Here is a 17,968-nt window from a genome sequence, read left to right as displayed (position 1 = left end):
AAATTTTCTCGACTCCCTGGGCATAGTGTATCATTGTACTTGCCACACAATGTACAAATTCATGCAATGGCAGGCAAAGAAACCCCTCTAAGAATACTAAGTTGAAGAGAGGCAGGCCAAGTTCCAATGCGAACGTCGAGCCATAAAGAAGAAGAAGAAGACTCACTTTTAACCATAGATATTGGGGTCAATAATGACCCAGACAAGTACACTGAACGTATACAACGCCAACGTGGGGCGTCTAACCTAACATCCTATGAGGGTGAAGTTCGTTTTAGTCACAATCGTGTGTGACCATTCCAAGTGTCAACGACGATGCAATTTCAATCCAATGTTTATTTTTCCCTCTGGTAGAACGCGGTAAACTCGTTTGTAGTGAAACGTGACCAAGCTTCGATGCACGCAGTGTTCAAATTTGAATTCTAGGATCTAACGGTTCGTATCTAGTACGAAGAATCGTCGTATTTACGTCGTCAGTCTAACAAGAATACTGAAAACCTAGTTAGTGTAATGTTTAGGTTCTAAGTGAAAACGGAGAAAACCCAAGCATCGCTGGTGTAGAATTCGCCATCAACATACAACTCAAAACAACACCCCCGGTATACCCGCGCGCGCGCGAACACATCGCACATAGACACACATGGTGGCAACAATTTTTGTTTGCTCTTGCTTTCAGAGTGCTGTGGCGTTGCTAAAATGGAGGCAACGAGAACTGCCCGGAGATAGGGCCGCCGGCGGAAAGTCATCAAAGTATTGTTCCAACGGACGCAGCAGACGGAGAATGGACGTTCCGGTAAGTGTTTACGGTGTACCTTTACCCAAAATAATAAGCGGTTCAAGTGCTGATCTGATGAGGTGCCAATCTGCGTCCGAAAAAGAGAGACATCACATTCGTTCTGAGAGTTACCACCCGCGTTGATTTGAATCTCGAGGTGAAGGGGATCTTATCGCAATTGTACCTTACCTACCTACCTACGACGAAGACGAACGATCAAGCTGAACTTTCCTGCTCCGAGTGATCGAAAGTTATGAAGTCGTTATTGTTCAAGTACTTTGTGCGCCGGGACCACACATCGCGAGCGAGCAGGTCTTTATTGCAGTCGCCTCGCCGATCGCATTTAAATTGACGACGGCGGCGGCGGCGTGGCGTAGGCCTACCCACTCGCATATATGATTGAAGTGTTTAATATGGGGCACACGATTAAGTCGAAACCTACCGCGATTCCTATACGTTCCCCGCCGCTTTGTTCCGCGCTGTCCAGCAGTTTTGAAAGCGAAGCCACCGCCGTGTGGTTTGGATGAACTTTTGTTGGATTGAAAGCCTCAAGAGAGGAGGAGACCAAAATCCCGTTTTCATATGTGCCCCCGAAAAGGTTAAGTGACGGTACTAAAGAGTTAATTGCAGGCTTCATGGCGGCATTTTTTCGGGATTGTTTTAAACCAAGCAATTATCGATTTTAATTCCGTACCATTTATCAGTTTACTTTTCCAATTAGCAATTATCATTGCGAATCGTCCTCGATGAGCGTAAAATGCCTTTATGGATATCGGTACGATGTCACAACCAACTCACTAGACGGGCTGAACTTTTCTCCAAGCTACGGAGCCACATGATCGTCTCCTTCCTAGTATTCCCGTAAGTACACCTAGAGACATTCCCAAGTAACAGAATTAGCTGAATAACAGTTTCTTAAGCTAAAGTTTGCTTAAGAGAAGTTTGTTCCACTCTTGGACAGCAAAAATGTTTGTTGGGTTCCCGGATGAACTTTTAAACAAATTTCCTAACGAACACCTCAAAGAATTCTCTGTTGAACTCTTAGAGGAACATTTGGGGATACTCCTGGAAGAATTCCGGAAACAAATCTTAGAAGAACTCTTAGAGGAATTGCCGAATCAACTCTTAGAGGAATTGCCAGACGAACTCTCAGTAATTCAAGGAGGTACTCTTACAAGAATTCTCGGAGGAAACTCCGGGCATTCTTTGTGCAACTCCTAGAAATACTTTTAAAGCAACTTGTAAAGTAATTGCCAGAGGAACTTTCAGAGGAATTTCCGGAGGAACTCCTCGAGAAATTGCTGAAGAAATTCGGAAAGGAATTCAAGGAGGAACTCGTAGAGGTATTCCCAGATGAGTTCCCGGATGAACTCTTAAAGGAATTCCCGGAGGTACTCCCAAAGAAATTCCCCGATGAACTCCCACATAAATTCCTGAGAGAAGGTCTATATAAATTCTCGGTGGAACTCCTAGAAGAATTTCCAAGAAATTTGCGAAGAAATTTCCGGAAGAACTCGTAGAGGAATTCCTAGATGAACTCAGATACTTCTAGAGAAATTCCTGGGAGAACTCCTAGTCAAACGTTTGAGAAAACTTTTGGGTGTACATATTTCCAGACTTTAGAGGAATTTCCTGAAGAACTTCTAGAGGAGCTTCCAGAGAAATTCTTAAAGGAATTTTTGGAGAAAACTCCAGTGCAACTTCTAGAAAGAAAAACTTATAGAGAAACTCGTAGTGAACTTGCCTGGATAACTTATTCCTGGTAGAACTCGTGAAAGTGTTCTCGAAGATACTCCAATTTCCGGAAGTACTCCTAGAGGAATTCCCGGAAGAATTTTTAGAGAAAGTCACGGTGAAACTCTTAGTGAAATTTCCGGGAAAAATCGGTAAGGAATCCCCGAAGGAGCTCGTAATTGTAGAGGAATTCCCAGAGAAATTATTGGAGGAAATCCTAGAGAAATTCTCACAGGAACTTTTAGAGCAATGTTCGGAGAAACTTCTGGAAGAATTTCCGGAAGGACTTATAAAGAAACTCCTGGAAGGATTCCTGGAGGAACTGCTACAGAAATTGCCGGAGACCTCCCAGAAGAATGCCCGGAAGAACGTTTAGAGGAACTACTGGAGAAACTCCTAGAGGAATTATCGGGGGAAGCTTCTGGTATTTCCAGTGCAATTTTTATGAACTCTTGATGGAATTCCCACAAAAATTCGTTAAGGAATTCCGGGATGAACTCGTTGAAGAACTCGTGGAGGAATCCTGGAGGTGCTCCTAGGAAATTGCCGGATGAGCTCCTAAAGGAGTTCCCAGGAAGAACTTCTAGAGGAATTCCCGGAGGATCTCATAAATGCATACCCGGAGTAACTCTTAGAGAAATTTCTAGAAGAAGTACTTACTACAAAAAGTCCCAGTCAAACTTCTGTAGCAATGTCCGGAGAAACTCATAGAGGATGTTTCGGAGGAAACCCTCGGAATTCCCGAAGGACCTTCTAGAGTTCCCGGAGGAACTCCTAGCGGAATTCTTGGTGAAACTGCTGGAAGAATCCTCGAGAGAGTTGCAGGAGAAATTTCGTCTTTTCTGGAGATGAACACGATAAAAACATTTTCTATAGAATCACTAGCATTTTCTTCAATCCTCGGAATCTCTAGGTTCTTTCTTTAGCCATCGGTCATCTTCAGGAACCTCCGGTATATTTGTGAACTCGATTTAATTCAAGGGGCTTTCACTTTCAAAACATCGTTGACGCGGCATGCGAAGTTTAGAATTATAAACAACTCCCGGTGGAACTGAGTGTAATTTGATCTATTTAGGAGATGAGCAAAATATCGAGAGAGTAATTAAAAAAAGCATATAAGCAGCAAACAGGTAGCACGATGAGGAGAAGAAGTTTAAGCGTAAGCAAAAAAATTGGGTCAAAAATAAAGTTCCTGCTAAGCTTCAGTTGGATGGACGTATAATGAAGATATTTAAGCACGAGAAAAAAATTTATAGCTTACACAGAGCCAAAAAATTTACCATTTCTTTCAATGTTCATTGTGATCAAGGGCGTTTGAATTTTCGATCCTATAGCTAGCAGAAACATAAACATAAAAAACGAAGCCCAAAACAACAACCATCGATCAGACCCACACATCTGAAAACTAAGTGCGTCCATACTTCCTGGGGCAGTCTTCATTCCTTGTTCGCCAAACGGCATTCGGCCAAATTACGTTCAGCCAAATGACCCGGTACCCTTTAACATACATGTGTAAAACAGAGATGCGTGAATGATATTCATCAACCCCATCCGAAGGAGATTTGGATTGTGTAAAGAAGCAAAGAAACATAGGGGCTGTCCATAAACCACGTGGTCATTTTTTTGGGACCTTCTTCTAAGGTTTCCTTCCTGATTTTATCCAATGAGATTCTTTCCGGATTTCCATTCTCACTGATTCTACTTGAAACTCCTCCTCTCTCCTCTTCTTGGCGTAACGTCCTCACTGGGACAAAGCCTGCTTCTCAGCTTAGTGTTCTATGAGCACTTCCACAGTTTTTAACTGAGAGCTTCCTCTGCCAATGACCATTTTGCATGTGTATTAGACTGGGTCAACAAAGTCGATTTTTTGGAACAAAGCTTTTTCGATTCATTTTAGCGTACAAAGTAACTGTGCAAAATTTGGGAGCGATTGGTTGCTTCCCCGTATTCCGCATTGCGATTGAAATTTGTATGGAATTTTGTATGGGAAAACGTGATTTTTTGCATTTTTCTCATAAATTGAAATTTTTCTTCTAAAACAATCTAACCAATGACGGTAAAGTATAGCCTAGGAGATGCCGAAAAACTTTGCCGAAGACCGCAAAGTGATCCGACACTTGTGAAAAAAGTTATAACGTACAGATTGCCCGGTGGTGCTTAACATTTAACATGTAAAGGAATAACATCAATAATAAAATCACAATTTTTGGCCTAAGTTACCAGGCGAATAACTTTTTTCACAAGCGTCGGATCACTTTGCGGTCTTCGGCAAAGTTTCTCGGCATATCCTAGGCTATACTTTAACGTCATTAGTTACATGGTATTGAACAAAAGAATTTAACTTATGAGTAAAATGCAAAAAAAGTACGTTTTCCCATACTAACTTCCATACAAATTTCAATCGCAATGCGGAATACGGGGACGCAACCAATCGCTCCCAATTTTTGCACAGTTGTTTTAGGCGCTAATATAGATTGAAAAAGCTTTGTTCCGGGATGATACAATCAAATTTAAAGTTTCTCCATACAACGTTGACCCACTCTAATGTGTATATCGTGTGGCAGGCACGAAGATACTCTATGCCCAAGGAAGTCAAGGAAATTTCTTTTACGAAAAGATCCTGGACCGACCGGGAATCGAACCCTCAGCATGGTCATGCTGAATACCCGTGCGTTTACCGCCTCGGCTATATGGGCCCTACTTGAAACTCTATAAAGATTTAAACTGGAAACTTACAAGGAATTTCTTCCGTAACTATGTCATGGTTTTTATCCGGAATTCTTCCTGAAAGTGCTCCAAGATTACTTCCAGGTATGCATTCTCAATTTTCCCAAGAAATCCATCCTAAAATCTTCTTTGACTTTCTTCCGGAATTCTCTTTAGGATTGTTTACGGAGCTCTTGTTACGATTTCTCCTCGAATTATTCCAAGAACTCCTCTCGTATTCTTTTAATCTCATAGAATTCGGAATTCTTCCATAGTTTCCTTCCGAAAATTTTACAGGGATTCCTCAAAGGAATCTTCAATGAATCCGTCAAGAATTTATCTAGAGATTAATTTCAGAATTCTCACAAAATTTCCCCCTTGATTTCTTAGAGATTCGAACCGAAATTCGGTCCAAAATTCTTCCAGATGTTTCTACCTAAACTTTTCCAAAAATAAACGTGGAATTCTTTAAAGAAAATTTTACGAGTTTTTTCAGGGCTTCTTTCCAGAAATAAGTACTCAATAACTTTAAGGATAGGATTACTCCACAATTTTTCCTCCTTAGAAATTTCTCCAGGTGGTCTTCCTCCTTTTTTTCGGATTTTTAAAGATATGCCTCTCAGAAATCTTCCAGAATTTTTTTTTTTCGGTGCATTGTCCTGGGAATCCCCTCGGATTTGTTTCTTCATAGAATTCATCCTGTTAGTTTGCCAGAACATTCTTCTGGAATTTTACACAGATTCTTCCAAAGATTTCTCTAATGATTCTTTCGGAGATTCTTTTCGGAATTCTCCCAATGTTTCTTGCAGGAATTATTTTAGATTTTCCTCTCGGAATTCTCTAAACATGTAGTATTGTTTTGGAATTCAGATGAAGATTTTCCTGGAATTCCTTTGATAGTTCACTCGTATTTTCTCTTCGGAATTCGGATGCAGGATCTCATGCAGGATTTTTTTTCCAAGAATGTTCCTGAGTTTCCTTTGGGGATTTTTTTTTTCATTACCGTACGGTTTTGGGCCGAAGGGTCTCAGATTTTCGTGAAACTTTTTCCACAGGCAGGGCTCAAGGATAAATGAATAAAAAAATTGAGAAAAATTCAGGATCGTCTATTTTCTCGGAAAACTCATGTGGAAATTTCTTGTTTTCCCTTTTTCCCACTTTTTTTCGTTTTTGAGTTATGGCCAATTTTGTTTAGAAATGTCCAAATGTACAAGTACGATGCAACGTAGAAACAAAGTTTTTTGATGAAAATAAAAGCAAATTTTTCTCAGGAATCCAAAAAAATATGAAGTGGAAAAAGTTTTCCACAAAATTTTCCACAGTTGAGAAAACTATATCTGAACTCGCGGAAAATTTTCAAAAAGAAAATTCGAGAAGGTTATATAATTATATAATATAGGCTTACATGGTCATTTTTTCACAAAATTGGTCATAACTCAGGAAAAAAAAGTGCATTCGAAAAATTTCAGCAATCAAAGATTATAAAATCACCTTCTCAAAAATATTTTTTTGAAAATTTTCCACGAATTCGGGCATAGTTTTTCCGGTTTTTCTTTGTGAATTTTCCGCTTCTTTTTTTTTGATTCCTAAAAAAATTCTTTAATTTTCATTAAAAAACTTTGTTTCTACGATGCTTCGTTCTTGAGTTATGGTTTTTCAAAAAAAAAGGCTTATATGGCACATTTGAACATTTTTATACAAAATTGGTCATAACTTGAAAACGAAAAAAAGTGCATTCCAAAAATTTCAGCAATTAAAGCTTACGAAATAACCTCCTCAAAAATATTTTTTTTGGAAATTTTCCACGAGTTCGGGCATAGTTTTTTCGGTTTTTCTTTACGAATTTTCTCAACTGTGGAAAATTTTGTGGAAAACTTTGTCCAGTTTGGATTTCTGAGAAAATTTGCTTTCATTTTCTAGAAAAAACTTTGTTTCTACGATGCTTTGTTCTTAAGTTATGATTTTTCAAACTAAGTAGTGTCAGTGGAAAACAAGAAATTTCCACCTAAATTTTCCGGGGAAATAGGCGACCCTGATTGGAAAAAGTTTCATGAAAATCTGAGACCCTTTGGCCTAAATTGTACGATAGTTAAACAATTCCCCTTTCCAAATTTTTCCAGGTATTTCTGCCTAAAATTTTTCGGGTATGCTTCTCAGAATTCTTCCAGAAATTCGTTACGGGATTCTCACAGAAGCTCCAAATTCTTCTTGGAACTCCTAAAATTCTTTCCCCAAAGAATTTTTCCAGAGATTTCTTCCAGAATTCTTTCACGGCATTTTCCGTTTATGATCTCTGCGTTGAAGTCTTCAATGGCTTTTTTTTGTAATTCTTTCAACGACTTTATCGGGGATTCCTTTTTTCAAGCATCTCTTCCAAAAGTTTATCAGGGATTCCTGCAGCTGCTTTTCTGAAAACCCTTATGGATTCCTCCCAAAATTCTCCAATAGATGTCTGTCGCCGTCCTCTCTGGGATGCTATCCATATTTTTTTTTTCATAGATTTCTTTTAGAATTCTTCCACAATGTTCTTTCAGGTATTTCTCCCCAAATTCTCCAGGGATATCTCCTACATTTTATCCAACGATTTCTTACGCGATTCTTTCAAAGTTTGCTTCCCGAATTTTCAAGGGATTCTTCCAGTTTTTTTTTTTTTCAAAGAATTCTTTCAGGGATTTCATTCCAGAAATATTTTAAGAATTCCACCAGGAATTCTTCTTACATTTATCTTTCAAATCTCGAACATTCCAGGGATTCCTGCAAGGAGATTTCCTCTCACCGTAATCTCTGGAATGATTTTCGCATTTTCCAAGGATTACTCTTGGAATTCTCCCTGTTAGTTCTGTAAGGTATTTCGTCCCGAATCTTCAGGGATTTTTCCCGGATTTGTTTCAAGTAGTCCTCCAGGAATTCTTCTAGTGATTTTGCTCGGAATTCTCTGAGGGAATTTTTCCAATTATTCCTTCTGATATGTTAAGCTTGCTCGCGGAGTTCTTCATGAGAGTCCTTCGGGAGTTTCTTACGGGATTGTTTTAGGGATTATTCCTGTAATTCCTAGATGGATTCCTTCCAGTATTTTCTCTCATTTTTTCCAAATATTTTCCCAAAACTTTTCCACTTATTCTTTCGGGAATTATTCCGGACGATCATCCTGGAAATCTCACTTAGGTTCCTCTTGGAAGTCTTTCAGAGGTTCATGTAAGAATGCTTCTAGAGATTCCTTCCGGAATCCTCAGAACGATTCCTCCCGGTAATTTTTCTGAAATGTTCCCTCCTTGGTTTCCCCAGGTACTTGAAGGGATACCTAACGAAACTCTTGTAGAGATTTTTTCTGAAATTCTCTTCATAGTATGTTTTCAGAAAATTTCCAAACTATTTTCCCCGCATTTTGTTCCAAAGATTACTTCCGGAATTCATTCAGATATTCCTCCTGAGATTTTTCAGATATTACTTCCGAAATTATTCTAGGAGCTCATTCCGCAATTAAGCAAGTTTTATCTTCGGGAACTATTTGATGATTTCCCCCGGAGTTTTTTTTAGAAATTTCTCTCTGAAATCTTCATTAGATTCGTTTCGGAATTGTTTCAGGAATTCAACTCTGAATTTTCCAAAAATTGTATCATAAATTTTTCAGCAGTTCCTTTTAAAATCCTTTTAAATACCCAAGCAACATTTTTAGCCAAATAGACTGGAAGAGGTTCTCAGAACCATCATAAATTCAAAATAAAAGGTATTCTGTCTAATGACGGTTCTCAAAACCTCTACAAGACTAATTGGTCATGAAAATGTTACTTGGAAAGTTTTTTTAGAAATGTCTTCAGGAGTTTTATTTTAACTTCCAGAAAATATTCCTGGGAATTTCATCCGGGATTCCTCCAGGAACACACTCTTGGATTGCTTCAGGTATTCCTTCCAAGATTCCTATGGAAACTCCTCCCAAAATTCCGTCTGGGATTCCTTCCAGGAATTTTCCTCTTGGTGTTCCTTCCGGAATTTCATTAGAAAATCTCTATAATTCATCTTGGAATTCTTTAAGAGTTTGGTTTGGAATTCCTGAAAACCGTTCTGGAATTCCTCCAGAAGTTAATTCTTGAATTGTTTCGGATTTATTTTTTTATTTACGGCATTCCTCATGAAGTTTCTACAGCAAGTTTCTTCTGCTTTTCCTGGATAAATATCAGATGATACCTTTTTGAAATCTCAAAAGAAATTAGGAATGTCAGTAGAAGATTCGAAACTCCCTGACAACCCCACAAGGAACACCTGCAAAAGTCTTGGGACAAATTTGTGGAGAAGCTGCGAAGAATTTCTTCCCGGGTGGAATTCCTTTGGAATCCTAAAAGGACCTCCTGAAGGCCTTCTGGGATTCCACAAGAGGTCTTTCTTGCCAAAGTTTCACGAAACAGCTACCTAATGCTTCCCAGAGAAGCTTTGACAAGCTTCCCTCGGAGGCTTGCCAAAGCTTTTCAGAGAAGCTCGCCAAAGCTTTCCAAAGCTTCCCAGAGAAGCTTTCCAAGGCTTCCAAAAAAGTTAACCAAAGCTTCACAGAGAAGCTTACTAAAACTTCCAAGAGAAGCTTATTAAAGCTTCTATAAGAGAAGCTTGTCAAAGTTTTCCAGAGAAGCTTGCTAAAGCATTTTAACCCTTCAGCGCGCACGCAGTTGTAAAAAGTACAACACTACCAAAAAACCTCGCTCATCGTATACAATGCGAGCGCGGTGCAGTTTCGGTTGCTTGATGGAGCGCTTCCTGAAAGGTTAAATAAGCTTGCCGAAGCTTCCCAGCGAAGCTAACCATAGCCTCCAAGAGAAGCTTGTCAAAGCTTCCCGGAAAAGCTTGTTAAATCTTTTCAGAGAAGCTTGCAAAAGCTCCCTAGAGAAGCTTGCCAAAACTTCCAAAAGATGTTTTCCACAGCTTCCTAGAGAAGCTTGTCAAAGCTTCCATGAAAAGTTAACCAAAGCTAGCAAAATAAACTTGTCAAAGCTTCCCAGAGGAACTTGACAAAGCTTCTCAGAGAAGCTTGCCACAGAAGCTTGCAAAAGCTTCCCAGAGAAGCGTGCCAAAGTTTTCAAAAGAAGCTTGCCAAAGCTTCCCAGAGAAGCTTGCCAAAACTTCCAAGAGGAGCTTGTCAAAGCTTTAGAGCGAAGCTTGTCGAAACTTCCCAGAGAACTTTTCCAAAGCTTCCCAGAGAAGCTTGCACAAATCTTTCCAGAGAAGCTTGCCGATGCTTCCAAGGAAAGCTTTCCAAATCTTTCAAGAGAAGATAACCAAAGCTTCCAAAACAAGCTTGACAAAGCTTCATAGGGAAGCTTACTTGAGCTCCGCAAGAGATGCTTATCAGAGCTTTAAAGATAATTTAACCAAAGCTTCCAAGAGAAGCTTGCCAAAGCTTCAAAGAGAAGCTTGCCAAAGCTTCAAAGAGAAGCTTGCCAAAGCTTCAAAGAGAAGCTTGCCAAAGCTTCAAAGAGAAGCTTGCCAAAGCTTCCAAGAGAAGCTTGCCAAAGCTTCCAAGAGAAGCTTGCCGAAGCTTCCAAGAGAAGCTTGCCGAAGCTTCCAAGAGAAGCTTGCCGAAGCTTCCAAGAGAAGCTTGCCAAAGCTTCCAAGAGAAGCTTGCTAAAGCTTCCAAGAGAAGCTTGCCAAAGCTTCCCAGAAAAGCTTGCCAAAGCTTGTCAAATAAGCTTTCTGAAGCTTTTCAAAACTACCAAGAGATGTTTCCCAAAGAAGCTTGCAAAAGCTGCCCAGAGAAGCTTGCCAAAGTTTCCAAAAGAAGCTTGCCAAAACTTCGCAAGGAAGCTTACCAAAACTTCCTAGAGAAACTTGTCCCAGCTTTCCAGTGAAGCTTGTCGAAGCTTTCCTGAGAAGTTTTCCATAGCTTCCCAGAGAAGCTTGCACAAACCTTTCCAGAGAAGCTTGCCGAAGCTTCCAAGAGAAGCTTTCCGAATCTTCCAAGAGAAGATAACCAAAGCTTCCCAGAGAAGCTTGTCAAAGCTTCACAGGGAAGCTTACTAAAGCTTCCAAGAGAAGCTTATCAAAGCTTCAAAGATAATTTAACCATGATTCCAAGAGAAGCTTGCCAAAGCTTTCCAGAGAAGCATGCCAAAGCTTGTCAAATAAGCTTGCTGGAGCGTTTCAAAACTACCAAGAAAAGCTTGCCAAAGCTTCCCAGAGTAGTTTGTCAAAGCTTTCCAGAGAAGCTTGTTAAAGCTTTCAAGAGAAGCCTGCCAAAGCTTCCAAAAGAAGTTTTTCAAAACTTTTCTTATTATTATGTGAATAAAAAAGCATGTCTTATCTTCGAACATATTCCGATGTCCGAAAATAAGGTACCTCCTTGTGCTACATACGCCCATGAGCTAGAACAGCATTGAAATAAGGTCGATTTCCATGTTCGAATTAGATTATTTTGTTGCGGTCCATGATTAGACTTATGCCACGATGCAGGAAGGCGTACGTACGCAACTCGCAAGATAAATACGAACAACTAGGAAAACATGTGTTCTGTGTTCTGGCGGCTCGTCTTCCGTCCGAGGGAAAGAAAAACCGAGAAGGGAAGTGAATAAAAATGACGGTGATTTGTGTAAACACTTGAAAATGTCGATCCGAGTGAGAGTCGGAGAAAAGGGGATCAACCAGGAAATATGGATCGACAACAAACGGTGAAGACGACGGCGACGACGAAGGGATCTGTAGAATTCGGTAGCAGCACGAGTGCGGGAAACAAGCAGCCGTCTGTGTCTCATCACCTTGATCTTAAGCTGGGGTTTTATGATCTTGCACTATTCGGATGGGAGTGGTGTTGTTCGGAGCACGAGCTGCGTTTGCAGTTAGGGTTAACAACCGATGGGATCAGAATATTCAAAACTCAATAGGTATTATTTTACTAGAAAAGAGACAATCCACAATTTCATGTCCATGATCTGATTGGATAAAAGCTTGTTTGACAAAGATGGTAAATTGACAGAGCACACGCAAACGATACATTCTCATGGTCGGCTCACGAGTCTAATCACCACGCAGTTATAGTTATTTCTATGCATCAGCAAAAGAAAGTAAGTTCGGTAGAATTCAATTAATCTTGTGGTAGGGCCCATTCAATGGTAATGGTTCCGTATGTTTGTTGAAAGGAATCAAATGGGTAGAGGGGCATAAAGATAATTTAGGAGCCGTGCTGAACAATAATATTTATCTTCTGATAGTTCATTCCGGGTGTGATGTACTTTACTGATGAGCGTTGGTATTGTTGTTCAGTTGCTTTTTAAGCAACTACAGAAACTACACCATAAAATTGTCATATGTAAAGCAACTTTCGAAAAAAGTACAGAAGGCAAGTTTTTTTTCTTTCGTAACCTGGTCAGCCTGGCAGCAGTGTTGCCAATTAGCATATTTTAATGAAGATCATTAAGCGTACCACCAATAACAAATAACCGTTCAACCACAAAATTAGCGATCGTAAAGCAATATCTTTATCACTACCTTGAGCAACACGGAGGCTCGAAACGGCCCATTAGCTTTCATAATTTGCCATCGTCAAAAGCGAGACCTCCCACGTTGTGGCCTTTGGCTGCGTGAATGCCCCATACGAACGCTCATACAACTCGGAAACCCAACCGACGCGACGTTAAAATGCACCTTCATGCATGCAGTTGATAGAGACACCACCATATTCGCTGTCATAACGACCTCGCTTCTTCTGCTGGGAGTCGACGACGACGACGACCTCACGAATTTCTGCAACAACAACAACTCAACCACAACTCAAAACGGCAGCCGCATATTTTGACAGCATCTTTCAAAACATCGCTCACCGCTGCTGCTGCCGCTGCCATGGAGTCCGCTATGGAGCTCTATTACCTAGGTTTGGGCGCTTTTGGCATTAGTTCCACACACGAAGTTCGCCGTAAGTTGCGGATTCTTGCGTAAAACGTGCCTATCATGAAAGCCGTTAATTCAAAGAAGCAGATAAGTAGGTACTTTCCGTGCGGACTCCCCAACCTATCGTCGTTGTTGTTGGGAAGAGTGGGTAAAATGCGACCTCTTTGAAAATAACCAAAAACGGCATCACGAAGAGAGCCTGGATACCCAGGTAACAGTTCAAAGCTGTGCAAACGTTTTTCCAAATATTTTAAAGCAGCCTTCATTTGAACAAAAGCTGAGCACAAGAGGTACAATCCTTTATTCAGCTCCTAAACATCTTATTTAGATGATTTTATCCAACCTTTAGCCGATTCGAGGTTCATTGAAAGGCTGATTTAAGGCACAATAACCGTTTAATCAGCAATCAATCAAATTTATTTATAGTGGTTAAAAAATAAAAAATAAACACACTATCGTAAGCTTTTTTAACCATTAGCAGTTCTGATTCATAGTCACTGATTCGTAGTCACTCACCACATTCACTACATACTAATAGGCATTCACTAAACACGTTTGTATACATATTCTCGAAAACGAGAGCATTTCTTGTTGTGTCTGAATTACTAAACACATAAGTTGAACTAAGCCTGTATTGAGGCTGAAGAAGCTTTGTGGACTAAACGGAAACATTGTTTGGGTAAGCTGTCAAAAACTATTTGGTTAAAGGTTGAACAACAGATGATTAATTCTGCTTGTTGATGTATGTTGATGAAGCTTATTCCCAACAAACATGTTTGCTGTATGAGAGTAGAACAAATCACTCTTAAGCTAACTTTAGCTCAAGAAGCTGTTATTCAGCTGATTCTGTTACTTGGGATTACACAGATGCAAAATATTCTATTCAACTTGATATTCAGCCATTTATGTATTGCTGATTAAAGAGGTTGGACAAGCCATACTTCAGACCAATAGTCAGCTATCATTGTGTTCTGTCACTGACACCATTAACCAGCCCATGTTCAGCTTATGCTCTCACTGTTCAGCATTCATTGTTACTTGAGTACTGAAGCGCACGCGAGCATGAATCGGAGCGACATGCGGAGGTTTTATGCAAATGTCTATCGCGTGCGGCACAAGACTGCTCCGGTCCTGGCCATGTGCAATGATTGGGATGGACATTTACTGACATACCATTGTATTGGTGGAAAAACGGGTCGAAGGAGCACTTCGAAGATACGCATTTTACACCCATCCCCCTTTTACATGAATACGGACAAAAAATCACGCCGTGGCGCAGGGATGACAGCCGGTCGGGCAGGTAGCGTGCGCGAACCTTTAGCAAACACTCTCAAACATGTGTACAATATGTTGTTTGCACACTTGTTCGGGCTCCTCCCCCCTTCTACCGCCTCCATCCCTATCCAAACTGTTCCGCAATTGCGCTGATTCGATGGAGAAGCCCATCAAGGTGCAAGGGAGTCCGAAAGTGAGAGTTTTGCGTTTATTGCTTCTCTTTCACAACTACGCCGGGACCTCGTGGAACATCCATTAACATGTTAAACTAGCAACCAGGCATGGGTATAGGATGATGTTTGCGCGGCGATTATGGGGTGATGACAGCCGTGGCTTGTCAATTATCTGCTGCCATCGCTTGTCCGCTCCGCCCCTCCCGCAGCAATAACAACGTCGTCATCTTCGACAATGTCGAGATTCGAGAAGCATGTTTGGTCGTTCCGTTTTAGTAGCCTCGGTTTTGAAGTTTAATTGCGGAAAGGGAGGCCCGCGCTTAAGTGACCTTTTGTACTGTACCTTTTTTGGGGCCTTCTGTCACGGCGCCGATGGGTGAAAAGAGAGATGATAAAGCAATTTTAGCGTTTTTTGGGGAGGGTCGCAATATGATGAGGGCACTATTGCCAATCATTTATCACCATGACCCCAAATCGGACCAAGTGGTATGGTCTAATTAGGGTCGCAAGACCTAATGACACGTCTTGGATTGCACAATTTTGTTATTATTGCTTTTGCTTTTGAACTTCTTTATGAAGTATTCTTTATTTTCAAAACATGCTTTTAAACCAACTGTCCTTTTTAAATCACAATCAAGCTTTTCTGAAAACCTTTATCACATTTCTTTTGAAATCCTGTAATCATCAGATTTCCAGTTTCATTGGGAAGCTTTTTCTTGCTTCTCGTGAAAGCTTTTCAACCATACCAAACCATACCAAGTTTCTTCGGAAAGCTTTACCGAGCTCCTTCTCTTTACCAAACTTTTTAAGCAACACTCCTAAGTTTTTATGAAAAGCTTTCTTAAGCTTCTCTGGGAAGCTTTCCAAGCTTTTATGGAAAGCTTTAATAAGCATCTATGAAAAGCTTTAGCAAGTTTATGTGGGAAGCTCTGGCAAGGTTCTGTGGAAAGCTTTGGCAAGCTTCTCTGGGATATGTTTCAAGCTTTCCTAGTAAGCTTTAACAAGTTTCTCTTGTTGCTTTGACAATCTTTTTGCGGAAGCTTCGTCAAGTTTCTTTTGGAAGCTTTAACAAGCTTCTCTTGAAGGTTTCAACAAGCTTCGCTTGAAAGCTTAAACATGCTTCTATTGTAAGCTTTGGCAAGCTTCTCTGGGAAGCTTTGGCAAGCTTTTCTGCGAAGATTTGGAAAGCTATTTTGAGAAGCATTTTTGCGAAGCTTTGGCAAACTTCTCTGGGAAACTTTGGTAAGCTTCTCTGATATTTTGAAATCTTTTCTGGTTAGCTTTTATAATTTTTTTAAGGAAGATTTGACAAGCTTATTTTGGATGCTTTGACAAGCTTCTTTTGAAAGCTTTGACAAGCTTCTTTTGAAAGCTTTGACAAGCTTCTTGTTAAAGCTTTAACAAGCTTCTTTTGAAAGCTTTGACAAGCTTTTCTGCGAAGTTTTGGAAAGCATTTCTGCGAAGCATTGGCAAGCATTCTTGCGAAGCTTTAGCAAACTTCTCTGGGAAACTTTGGTAAGCTTTCTGAGATTTTTTTAATCTTTTCTGGTAAGCTTTTGCAGGTTTCTTTAGGAAGCTTTGACAAGCTTATTTTGGATGCTTTGACAAGCTTCTTTTGGAAGCTTTGGCAAGCTTTTTTAGAAAGCTTTGACAAGCTTCTTTAGAAAGCTTTGACAAGCTTCTCTGGGAAGCTTTGGCAAGCTTCTCTGGGAAACTTTGGAAAGCTTCTCTGGGAAGTTTTTCAAGCTTTTCTGCGAAGCTTTGACAAGTTTTTCTGGGAAGCCTTGACAAGCTTCTTTGCGAAGATTTGGAAAACTTTTCAAATAGACTCTAGCAAATTTCTTGAAAGGCTGGACCACTATACTGCTCTGGCAAGCTTTAGTAAGCACCTCTAGAAAGTTTTGACAATTATTTTGAGAAATTTTGGCAAATAATTCTGAGAAGCTTAAACAATCTTCTTTGGAAAGCTTTGACCAGTATTCTCTTGATGGTTTCTCCCATTTTTTCGAGGAAGCCTTATCAACCTTCTCTGAGAAACTTTAGTATGCCTCTCTGGGGAGCTTTAGCTAGCTTCTCAGGGAAGCGTCAGAAAGCTCCTCAGGGAAATTTTGGCAAACTTTTCAGTAAAGCTTTGGCAAGCATCTCTGGGAAACTTTGGCTATCTTCTTTGGGAAGCATTGGCTAGGCTCTCTTGGAAGCACTGGCGAGTTTTTTTGGGAAGCTTCAGCAAGTCTCTCCGGGAAACATTGGCAAGCTTCTCTAGGAAACTTTGGTAAGCTCTGAAAAGTTTTGGCAAGCTTTTCAGGAAGCTTTGACAAGTTTCTTTGGGAAGCTCTGGCAAGCTTATTAAGTAACCTCTAGTAAAATTATTCGGAAAGTTTTCACAAATGTTCTCTTGGATTTTTTTAGCAAGCTTCTGTGTGAGGTTTTAGCAAGATTCTGTGAGAAACTTTGGCAAACTTCTCTGGAAAGCTTTAGCGAAAGCCCCTGGGAAGCTTTGGCAAGCTTTTTTCTTCTTCTAGCTTCTGTGGGAAGCTTTTAATAGCATTTCTTGGAAGCTCTGGAAAGCTTCTCTGTGTCTCTCTGGGAAACTTAGACTTGCTTCTCTGAGAAGCTTTGGAATAGGAGTGGTGAGTTTGCGTCTCACCGAGAGGACGAGTAACTTTTTCGCAAATTCCACTCCAATTTGTCCATTTCTGACTCACGCCAGTATTTGTAAAGTCTAGCTTTTGGAATTAAGTAAAACTTCCACTCGACTGGTTAAGCCGCAAAAATCAATAGTTGATTAATTTCATTATAGCTTCTCTTGGAAGCTCTGAAAAGTTTCCCTGGGAAGTTTTGGTAAGTTTCTTCGGGAAGTTCTCGCAAGCTTGTTTAGTAGCTTCCAGTAAGAATATCCGGAAAGTTTCTATAAGAAGCTTTGGCAAGTTACTGTGTGAATTTTAAGCTAGCTTCTCTGAGAAGCTTTAGCACGTTTCTCTGGGATGCTTTAGCAAACTTCTCTGGGAAGCTTTGGCAAGCTTCTCTGGGAAACTTTGGTAAGCTTCTCTGGCAAGCTTGTTTTGTAGTCTCTAGTAAGATTAACCGATAAGTTGCACAAATTTTCTTTAGGAAGCTTTGGCAAGCTTCTGTGTGAAACTTTAGCAAGTTTCACTGGGAAGCTACAGCAAGCTTCTCTGGGAAGCATTCTTCAGCTCTTGTGTGAAGCTTTGGCAAGCTTCTCTGGGAAGCTTTGGCAAGCTTCTCTGGGAAGCTTTGACAAGCTTCTCTAGGAAGCTTTGGTTAACTTTTCTTGGAAGCATTGGCAAGCTTCTCTGGGGAGCTTTGACAAGCTTCTGTGTGAAACTTTAGCAAGTTTCACTGGGAAGCTACAACAAGCTTATCTAGGAACGATTCTTCAGCTCTTGTGTGAAGCTTCTCTGGCAAGCGCTGGAAACTT

At 40.4% G+C, this 17,968-nt stretch overlaps 1 protein-coding gene across 1 annotated transcript in view; it reads left to right on the top strand.

Moving 5' to 3' along the window:
- Window positions 1-17,968, top strand: part of LOC109623099 (uncharacterized) — a gene marked incomplete at its 3' end in the record, with an annotated part of 668,880 nt that overhangs the window by 164,539 nt on the left and 486,373 nt on the right. The window contains 1 exon segment of the mRNA XM_062846987.1: window positions 677-793. Within this exon segment, the coding sequence (XP_062702971.1) occupies window positions 677-793 (117 nt within the window).

The sequence above is a fragment of the Aedes albopictus genome, chromosome 1, assembly GCF_035046485.1.
Source record: "Aedes albopictus strain Foshan chromosome 1, AalbF5, whole genome shotgun sequence".
Lineage (NCBI taxonomy): Eukaryota > Metazoa > Arthropoda > Insecta > Diptera > Culicidae > Aedes > Aedes albopictus.
Note: the sequence above shows the minus strand (reverse complement) of the source record. Positions and strands in the feature narration are given on the sequence as shown.